The 10,484-nt window shown below is 50.1% G+C and overlaps 1 protein-coding gene across 1 annotated transcript; it reads left to right on the top strand.

The window, feature by feature from the left end:
• The first annotated feature begins 49 nt into the window (after window positions 1-49).
• On the top strand, window positions 50-8,348 carry FKBP6 (FK506 binding protein 6, 36kDa). The gene is made up of 7 exons (XM_010149595.1): window positions 50-68; window positions 1,297-1,386; window positions 1,889-2,091; window positions 3,378-3,497; window positions 4,542-4,736; window positions 5,053-5,162; window positions 8,273-8,348. The coding sequence occupies exons 1-7, from the start codon at window positions 50-52 to the stop codon at window positions 8,346-8,348; spliced, it is 813 nt and encodes a 270-aa protein (XP_010147897.1).
• Window positions 8,349-10,484: the final 2,136 nt, after the last annotated feature.

Below are 10,484 nucleotides of genomic sequence, written 5' to 3'. Positions count from 1 at the left end.
AGGGGTGCGCAAGAAGGAGCTGTGGCCCGGCGCGGGGCCGACCGTGCCGATGAACGCCTCGGTGGCAGGTACCGCTGGGGCTCCTGGGCCTCTTGGCGCTGGGCGGGCTGCAGGAGGATGTGTTGCTGCAGCTGGGACCCCCCTGCCACCGTCCCCTGCCTCTGCCCCTTCCCTCTGCCCCTTCCCTGGGCCAGCGTGTTCTCTTCTGGGGACTCCGCAGTAGCATTGTGCCCTGCGTGGTGGGTACAAGCCTCCAGGCTCCACCGGCCATCTCCTGCACCGCCTTCTGTATAAATGGCGAGGGCTAAATATAATCTTAGTTAGCAGCACTAAGAAAACATAACATCCTTGGAAGTGTAGGCTGATGCTGAGGGTCTCATACTCCTCTGTCGTTGATGCCTCTGTGCAAGGTCTGTGTGGCTGGGCCTGAAATGTGTGCTGGGTTAGTGGAGGGGCCAGAACCTGTTGTAAAAGGTCGCCTGAGCCTCTCATGTTGAGGCTGGCAGATCTGAGTGCTTTGGGCTTTAGCATGAGATCAAAACAATAACTTGAAAGTGCTTATTTTATACAGTGGTATATCTTTCTGTTTCGGATTCTGTCTGCTCTCCCTTATCAGTATTTTAGCACTTGGGATACTCTGTTTAACTTCTTGCGGACAACAGATTCAATGAAAGGGCATCTTGACCTTGAGAAAAGCAGGATTTTCAGGTCCCACCTGTTCTCACAGTACAGAGAAGTTTAAAGCAGAAAGGGGTTCCTGAAGTGCAGGGGCATGGTGCTGTGTCAGGGGAAGCCCGTGACAGAAGGTTTTCTGAGTGAGAATTAAGTTACCCGTAGAGCGCTGAGGAGAGTGGCAGAGCTTGGAGGAGTACTTTTCCCCCTCTGTTTCTCTTCCCAGAGCTCCAGTTTTTGTTAGGAAAGGCTTTGTCATGTATCTTAGCAGATAATTGGGGTATTTTAATTTCTACTGCTGAAGTTTCCATTTCTTAAAAACACAAAATCACATCCCTTGATTAGATAGGGATGAATACTGCGCAGCAGCTGCTTTATCTGGTGATGGTGTTAAAACACAGTCACCACCACTCGGTTACTTGGATGCGACCAGGTTTTTGGTATAAAACACAAGGTGCTTTGTGCTACCCCTGCTGTCCTACAGCAGAAGGAAAAGAGAAAAGGAGGATAAAAGGGTGGTGCAGCCAAAAAAATTCTTGCTGTGCTACAGATGGTACTGTTAATGGACATGAGAGCCAACTCTTGCTTTTCTCTTCTGCCCACTCCTCGCTTTGTGCTGCGCAGTGAAGTACTCCGGGTATCTGGAACAGCAGGATGAGCCCTTCTGCACAAACTGCAACAGCAGGTCTCCTGGGCTGATGAAACTTGGACGAGGTAAGTCTGAGTTGAAAAGTTTGCCCTGCGACTCGGGGTTGTAAAGATGGGACTATTAAGACGTGTCATTTTAATTGCTGCTTAGTATCTTTAGGTTATTTGAAACCTTTAAAACTTGTTAATGAAGGCCAGAAGCCTCCTGCTCCACACGGGTGATGGTCAGTCTGGAACTGATCCCCTTCTGCCCCTCTTGAATGTGGGAGCGAGCAGCAGTGCCCGTGCTGCCCCGTGGCAACGGGGGTGCTTGCCACCTACCCTGAAGCAGCTGCTCGTCTCGGTGTTTTAAATCACCTGAGAGAAGCTGTCGCTGTTCGCTGTGTGCTTGGTGCCACAGCAGACTGCCTTGATAATCCAGAACAGGGAGTAGTTGACTGTTGCAGCTGCTGAGGAATCAACTACCCAGGATTTTTTTTTCCTCCAGGCTTTAGGAGAGATTGTTTGGTGTCTAAGAGGGGTTTCCAGGTTTGCGATTCTCATGACCTTCTGTTTCTTGTTGCGACAGACATTACGCTGTGGGGCCTGGAAATTGGCCTGCTGACGATGAAGAAGGGAGAGGTGGCGAGATTTGTCTTCATGCCAGGCTATGCCTACGGGCGGCAGGGCTGTCTTCCTCTCATTCCCCCAAATGCCACAGTCTTGTTCGAAGTGGAGGTGCTGGACTTCTTAGACACGAACGAATCGGATGCGTTCTTTGAGTTGACTGCTGTGAGTTGCCTTAATAAGGTTTGAGACCTAAATCTGGAGGCTGAGCCTTCATTGTCGTTCCTTCTGGTTGCTGTTTCTCATGGATTGCATATGTTTAGCTGAATTGCAGGTGCAGTTACCCAGACCGTGGGCTGCTAGCTCAGCTCTGATACAAACACATGCCCTCTAACGCTGTCCCTGCATGCTTTCCTCTGTTTACACTCCTGTGCAGACGGAGGGGCTGGGCGCTGCCTTTGTTTGCTCCCGTGTGCTGGAGTCAGTGGAGCGACTTTGATTTATTTTTAGCTTTTAAGAAACCTCATGGTTTCACTAGAGGGCAGCAGCTTCCAGGGATTTTTCTGAAGGAACAGTAATGAGCTGTCTAAAAATCCTGTTCAGTCTGCAACGTCCAAGTACCACTCCACCCCCTGCCCCCACCCTTTGTCTCCGATTCTTGGCTGCTCTCCCAAGTGCTTTCACTGTTCGCTTTCCTCCCTGGTGAGTTACGGTGTTATTGTTCGCTCCCCCCCTTTCATGTCAAGGGCTTTGGGCTGTGGTTGTGGGTCAGTGAGTGGGGCACAGGCAGCAGTGCTGCTGGGGGAGGCCCTCCTCATTCCCTCCTGCTGCTGCACAGGCCGCTTGATCCGCGCGTAGCCCTGTGAGCAAACCACACTTGTTGGCAGCTTACCCCCTTCTTGCCAGTTTCTGGTGAACTGGGCCTCGCTCTGTAAGCTGGTTCACACTTGGAAACCCAGTAGAAAACCTGTCTCTTGATTCTCACCTCTTTTATTATTGTTGTTTTGGAGGGCTTTTTGTCCTTTTGCTGGGTTGATGTCTCGTGTGGGTGTCGGGCTGATCCTAGAGCTGCCTGAGGCAGCCACTATGGGTGATACTGAACCATTAGAGTGATGGAGCCTTTCGATCAGCTTCACCTTTTATGCCAGTGATAGCATTTGTGTTAACCAACTGCTCTGTGCTAAGCAGGTGAGAGAGTTGGGCAGGATTTTAAGAACAAATTCCTGCTTAAAATTTTTTTTTCTCCCTGCCTGAAGTTGCTTTGGTCCTGGTGAGCTTCCTGACCTGGCTGGTAGCACTCACCAGGAGCTCTCGGCACAAGAACGGTGGCATGATTCAGCCTGGCGAAGGGGAATGCCACGTGGTGCTGGCCTGGCTGGACACAGCAGGGGCCTTGGCAACGGCCTGGCTCCTGCACTGTGAATAGAAGGGGACTTTGCAGGACTCTCCTGTCTGAGCTCTCTGCTTGTTTTCTTTTGTTTGTGCTGAAATTCAGGTATTTCTTTATTCAGGAGCAGCAGGATACGTTTCCGCTACAAAAGGTGTTGAATGTGGCAAACACGGAGAGACAGTTTGGCAACTACCTCTACTATAAGCAGCACTTCGAGGGTGCCAAAGACAGATACACAAAGGTATGACACCAGAAAACAACCCCCCCGTGTTTTCCCCTGTGAAAGCAGCGATTATTAAGTGCTTATTGTGCCATAAGTACAATTTAGAGATCAAATAGCTTCATTATATTTTCCAGGCATAGTTTGCTACTTAAGAGCAGGTCTTAAGCACCTGCTTTTGGGTGAGCAGCAGTGGTAAATGAGGGAGGAGAAGGGTTGGCAGAACCCTGTTCCTTCAGGCTTGCTTCCTGTGGGCTCTAGCAGAGATGGGGGGTGTGTGAGCCCTGAGAAGTTTGCGTGGCTGACCGCTGCACTGGAGCCTTTCAGTCAGCTTCTGCTGGGAGATGATGCACTACAGCGTGGCCTTGTATTGCAGCAGCACGCTGGTTAATGCTCTGAGAAGTAGTCTAGGATCCCCGCTGCCTGGAAACGGAGATAGCACTGGCTTTTAGCCTTCCAGTTGGGAATCGCACAGTGCTTGAGGTTGGGAGGAACCTCTGGAGGTTACGTGGTCCAGCGCCCTGCAGAGGGAAGGTCACTCCCAACAGGAGGCTTCCCAGGGCTGTGTCATTCAGGTTTTGAACATCTCCAAGGATGGAGACGCCACAACCTCTCTGGGCAGGAAAATACTCAGTCGTTGTTCCCAAACTGGAGTGCATCTGCCTTCGTTGCAGAAATAGTGAGGTTTTGTGAGATTTTTTTTCTTCCCTCTGTTTAGGGTTGTTCTTTCTTGGTGTTTCTTTGTAATAAAAATTAATTAAATTTAAAAATTAAATTGCCTGTCTCCCTGTAGGATTTTCTTTTTTTTTTTGTCTTTAGCCTTAAAGTCTGGCTGTAATATTTTCTGCTGCTTTCAAGTTCCTTGATAGGTTTCTAAGCCTGTAGTCGTACGGCTGAGCTGACTAGTCATGCTGATAATGCCATGCAGTATTTTCAGAGTTTTGGTTATTATTTTTAATTGACCTGGGTAAAAGAAAACATGGGCCTAGCTGGCTGATGAGATGGGATTTCTCCCTTTCCATAACAGATTTATTGTGCACTAGTTCTCTTTCTCTGTCTGCTCAGGCGTTCTCCATCCTCCGTCGCAGCCCTTCCAGTGAGGCAGAGCAGCATCAGATCGATGCTTCCAAGTTGCTGGTGCTCCTGAATCTCTCGCTTACTTACCTGAAACTGGAACGTCCTGCTCAGGCTTTGGTATACGGGGAGAAGGCCTTGGAGATTGACCAAAGAAATGCCAAAGCGTTGTTCAGGTGTGGCCAGGTAGGCAAAATAATTTCCTCTGGTAGCCACATCAAGGAATACTCTGGCCTGACTGGCTGTGGAGAGATACTCGAACAGAGGAGAACCCCTAAATTCTAGGCTGGACCCCCTAAGCTGGGGCAGCAGTCAAGGTGGTTTGTCTGCATCTGACCTTTTGGAAAATCTGTCTCTCTGTAAATCCACCACAGATCTTTTTGAGGGGGATTCCTGAGCTACCTGGCTCTGTCTCAGAAACGTTTGTGGCTGCACATGTTTGAGTCCTGGAGAGTGGCGGCGAGTCTGTATTTATCTTGTGACACCTCTCTTCTTGTGGCAGGCTTGTCTCTGCATGAGAGAATACGAAAAATCCCGGTGTTTCCTGGTCAGAGCTCAGCACATACAGCCGTTTAACCACGAGATTAACAACGAGCTGAAAAAACTGGCAAGGTGAGAGAATGCCTTTTCTATCCCCGTGGAAGAGAGTTTTGAGGCTGGAAAAACCGACCCGAAAACACTTCAAATGTTTGAAAAAGAACAAAACTACTGGGTTAGTGAGTGACCTGGGAAAATGCAGAAGGTCTCTCGTAGTGTGGGGAAAGCTGATTTGAGGGGTTTGCAGGCACAGTGGTTACAGGTGGGAAGCTGAGAGCACCCACGCTTTCTGTATGGTGTCTGGGGGGTGGGTGAGTAGGTGGGTCGGGCTGGTGGGGAGACACAGGCTGTTGAAATGTCTCAAGACCAGCGAAATGCAGAAGGCTAGTGCTCAACCTGATCGTGTTCTGGGTTAATAAGCATGATTATCATTCCCTTTAAGATGTGTTGGGTAGTTACGGCAGTTTTCCTGCACTGCAAGTGCTTCGGTGTACGATGCTACAAATAATGATGTTCGATAAAAGGGAGTTTCTTGCTGTCTTGGAGGTAGCAAGTGAGCAATCGTGAAGGCAAACTTTCCCTTCGCCCGCAGGCTGAGGACAGCACAATCCTGCCAGCCTTAGTCATGCCCCAGCCCCACCAAAGCATGACTAATGCTAGTCTCTGCTGTCCTTCTGTTCTTCCCTTTGAAACTGGCAAAAGCACTAGCTGGTTCCCAAAAGTGTGTGCTGCACTTCTGGCCCTCTTGGGATGCAGGAGGTGTTGCAGTCCCCAGCTTCAGAGATCACAAAGCAGTCATAGAATCACAGAATGGTTTGGGTTGGAGGGGATCTTAAAGATCATCCAGTTCCAACCCCCCTGCCATGGGCAGGGACACCTTCCACTAGACCAGGTTGCTCCAAGCCTCATCCAGCCTGGCCTTGAAGACATCCAGGGATGGGGCATCCACAGCTTCTCTGGGCAACCTGTCCCAGTGCCTCCCCACCCTCTGCGGGAAGAATTCCTTCCTGATGTCCCATCTCAATCTCCCTCTTTCCATTTAAACCCGTTACCCCTTGGCCTGTCACTCCCTGCCCTTGTAAAAAGTCCCCCCCAGCTTCCTTGTAGCCCTCCCGAGGCACAGGAAGGGGCTCTAAGGTCTCCCTGGAGCCTTCCCTTCTCCAGGCTGAACACCCCCAACTCTCCCAGCCTGTCCCCGTGGCAGAGGGGCTCCAGCCCTCGGAGCATCTCCGTGGCCTCCTCTGGACTCACTCCAACCAGTCGATACCCTCCTGATGTTGAGGGCCCCACAGCTGGACGCAGAACTGCGGGGGGGTCTCATGAGAGCAGAGCAGAGGGGGAGTACTCTAAAACGACGGGGATGGTTGGCTAACTACTCTTGGAGGGTTGGTATGTGGGCAGTGTCGAAGACCTGGGGTACACTGCGAGCAGTCCTCATCCTGGAAGCCTCGTGCTTCTCTTTAGGCTTGTTCAAAATATGTTGGCAGGTGGAAGGGAAATCTTGCTAATAACGTTGAGGTGGTGCTGCCAGGGAGCAAGAAGGCGTTCTACCTTCGGGGAAGCAGCGGGCAAGCTTGTTCGCTGTGACCGGAGATAGCAGCGCGTACGCTGACGCATGTGGGGGTAAGCTGAGTACGTGTCAAACCCCCGGTGTCTCAGAGCTTCTGCTTCAGTGCCAGTTAAAATTGGTGTATTATTTCTGCTTTTGGTATGACAAAGAGTGGAATTGGTCTAAAATAGATGAAGACGGTGTTGTTAATTAGGCCATGTCTCAGTCTAGACCGTGTGACGTTGCCAAACTGCCTTGCCTGAGGAAACTCGCAATGTGATCTGGCAAACGCTTCAGAAATGGAATATGAATCAAAATCTTGTTCTTAGAGGCTTTTCGCTTCCTTGCAGAGTACGTTTATACTGTGCAAAAAGGAGTGTTGTGTGTTAATCACCAGCTACCTTTTGCTGCCTAAAACAGAACTTCAAAAAGCAGCTGTTGAACAGCTGAACCAGGTTCTTGGCAAAATTAGTTTCACTGGAGAACGACAGGCAGAACCCAGGAGGAGGATTCTGTGCCATGAGTGTCTGGTACCAGCTGTGGTGGTCTTGGGGCATATTCTGCTGCTGGATTTGGCAATCCTGTTGGAAGGCTTGCGTTGCATCCAGGACAGAATGGGGTTGTTCCGCCGTCTGGCAGGAATCGGCATCTCCAAATGAGGGGCTCCTGGATTTCCTGCTGTGGTGGGCGTGTGAGCCTGCCATCCGCAGTCTAGGTGGACATCCCTCATCTACTCGGTGCGGAGAGTTGGAGCAACACCTGACTGAGATTTGACAGAAGAGCCTTGGTGTGCTGGGATTTCACTAAGTGGAAGCCCTTGAGGTTCTGGAGTGCTGATCGGCCTGAGAGCATTAGCCAATGTCACCCTCGTGCCGTTTTTGGTGTGTTGCAACAAAAACCTTTGCTTTTGACCTTATATGGTAGCAGATGCAGGAAATCTGACCATGTGGGCAGCCATTGATCCCTGGGACAGTGCCCAAACTGAGTCACCCTCTGGCTCAGGGATTCCTCACCAGTGAGATCTTGTTGCTGGTGAGGTGAGAGCAGAGGGTGCAGAAGACACTGTTTGGAGAAGCAGCCGTTAAAGTGGAGCGATCTGGGCAGCTTTTGCCGTGCTAATGTGATGCTGGCAGGGAGGTGAGAATGGAGGAAGCATCTGCCCTGTCATCTACTTGGTCCAGACACATGTTCCTGCTCTCTCCTCCCCATCCTCTGCCCAGGTAGATACCCTGGGGTGAGGTGCTTGAACGATGTCTCCTGCCGAGGAAGCTCGCACAAGAGCAGCACAAATGAGACACCAAACTAGACTTCGGTATGCAGCTGGGGGTTCCTCTGCATCGTCACACGCTTGCAAAAGTGATGTAGAAAGCTGGCTGCCAAAAGTCAAACGATCTGCTTAGCTAATAGCCACCACTGAAGCAGAGACCCAAGGTCTGGGGTAAGGCACAGTGTCTCCAGGTTTCCCTTGTCGTGGCAGGAAGAAGGGCTTGGAGGAGCCGCCTCTTTGCTGCCAGCACACTCTTATATTAGACTAATCTATTTCTATAGAAAAAAATGCTATCTGTATTTTCTGGTTGTGGCACTGAGGGTTGGGCAGTCGGCAGCCCCTGACGCCACGCTGTGCTCTGGTTTGCAGGTACTACGGGGACTACATGGAAAAGGAGAGGGAGATGTGCCGCCAAATGTTTGCCTCTCTCAGCTGTTCTGACTAACCCGAAATGCAGGTAATCAAGATGAAAAAGGCTGAGATTTCCCAAAACCTCTGTGCCTGAACTGTGTTTTCAGGTGGGGAGCCTCTTTTCTGCAGGAGGGGGGTTTGGAGACCAAATGTAAGGGAAGGGGGGTGTGTGGAGGAAAAGGGGCAAGGCGGTGGGGTGATTCTTTCCTGAGGGGTGAGCTGGCGTGGGACAGGAACCCAAAACAGGCAGCGCTTGAGTAAACTTGGTTGTGTTGTTTCCTGTGCTGCTCATCCCAGCTATTCCTTCTCAGAGCCAGGGGGAGAAAATAGCTGTGTAGTCTTGTTTCTCTGCCAATTAAAAGAAACAAAAAAAAAAAATTAAAAAAAATTGTTCCTGTCAAACTTAAGAATTGGATTTCCTCCTCCCCTCCAGCACTCCTGTCTGGAGCTGTTGGAATGCCTCGCTTTAGAAAAACCTAAATATTTTATTTCTGGTTGGGGTTTTTTTAATATTAAAAACCCTGTTTGTATAGAAAATTTCAAATAGATGTTTTGGACTCTTTAAAGCCTTAAATCTTGCAAAATTGATGGGCTTATAAATGCTCAAAGGCTCTTTTAATTTTTATTTTTTTATTTTTTGTGTCAAAACCTTCAGGAGGGTATAGGGAAGAGTTGGAATTTTCATTGGTCTCTTGCCTCAAGGTTTTTTTTAAAGAGTTGTGGGAAATGACAGCAGCCTTCTGTCAGATGGTATTGCCAGCTCAGGGCCGTCAGTTTGCTGCTGTTCTCTCCTGTGTAATACAGGCAGCCCCTCCTCTACTTGTAGAAAATGAGTATTGGCAGCCTTTCCATCAGCAGCAAGGCGAGTGCAGGCCTGGTATTTTAAGGTTGGCTCTTTTTTCTGTGCTTGTGAGGAAGGGAAGGTGTGACTGAAGAGCTGCTTTGTCCAGCAACACAACCCTCTTCTGGCTGGATGTGCTGTAGCATTCGCCCCTCCTGCTGCCCCTGTCAGGTCTGAGCTGGGCATGTTGCTAAACTGCCTGGGAGCACAAATTACTCTGCCCCGGGTTCCAGATGAGACGGATCACATCTGTTAGCAGGTCACCTCCCCGCAGGCAAGTAGCTGTGGATTTAAGACTGAGTGTGATCTTGCCAGCATGTGCAGGAAGCCGGTGGCTCCGGACTTGGCAAGGAGGCTCTGATTCTCTGCTTGTTGAATTTGAGACTTGCAGTTTGGAAGCATGTAGGAGTTGGGACTTGTCTGACAGTGCCCGACTTGGGAAGTGCCATGTGTGGGTCTCTGCGTCAGCTGGCCTTGCTCTGTGGTGGGAACACGGACTGAACGAGGTGGTTTGGGCCAGAGGAAGTCCTGCTGGAGCAGAGAGGCCCTCCGCTGGTAAGGCCTCGTTTCCCACGGTTGGTGTAATGGGATGTAGCTGTTGTAAGTAAAAAAGTGTCTTCAGTTGGTGGAGGCTAAGAATTGCAAACAGAAAGCCTCTGCCTGAGGCACACTTCAAGGTTGGGCTCAACTGTTCATCAGCCAGAGTTTCTTCCCTGACTTCTACCGATCCAAACGTAGAGCACTTGCCTGGAGTTTTCCCGCCTTGCACAGCTGATGGGTGGATGTCAGTCGGAGTTTTCTAACCTTTGAAGTTTATGTGAATTACAGTATTAAAAAAACCCCTAAGTCTTCCAGACAAACATAAACCAGAGACCTACATAAGAATCTACTGTTAATTCATTGCAAGAAAAATCCCTTGCTGGAGGAGGTTCTTGCAGGCCAGAGCCTCGCGCTGGCTGGAGGTTGGTTTGCTGCTGTGTCTCGCTTAAAAACACGCTCGGGGAGGAGCAGAGCAGTTGCAGCTGGAGCTCCTGTTCCCTATCAAAGGCACCGCTAATTAGTCAGCCTTGAGGCGGAACATTCTTTGGTGTTTTCTGACCACTTTGTACAGGTTTGGTTTAGGGCACAGGCTGTACTCGGTCGGTCTGGCAGGCCTGCCTCAGCCTTGCTCTCTCGAGCATTTAGTGAGTAGATGGCCTGTGAATGCTGCTGGTAGCTCGTGTTCAATGACCCAGTTATGGAATCACAACAGTTATGGAAAACTTTGCCGTATACCAGCTGGCAGGTGCTTAAGAGCTGACCTGACCCGTTGTCCAGCTTTCCAGCTAA

Source organism: Eurypyga helias, unplaced genomic scaffold (genome assembly GCF_000690775.1).
Source record: "Eurypyga helias isolate BGI_N326 unplaced genomic scaffold, ASM69077v1 scaffold42293, whole genome shotgun sequence".
Lineage (NCBI taxonomy): Eukaryota > Metazoa > Chordata > Aves > Eurypygiformes > Eurypygidae > Eurypyga > Eurypyga helias.
This window is presented reverse-complemented; position numbering and strand designations above follow the sequence as displayed.

Coding starts and splice junctions, on each gene's coding strand:
- FKBP6 (XM_010149595.1), top strand. Junction 2,092..3,377: donor CGTTCTTTGAGTTGACTGCT/GTGAGTTGCCTT, acceptor TTCTTTATTCAG/GAGCAGCAGGATACGTTTCC. Junction 4,737..5,052: donor CGTTGTTCAGGTGTGGCCAG/GTAGGCAAAATA, acceptor TTCTTGTGGCAG/GCTTGTCTCTGCATGAGAGA.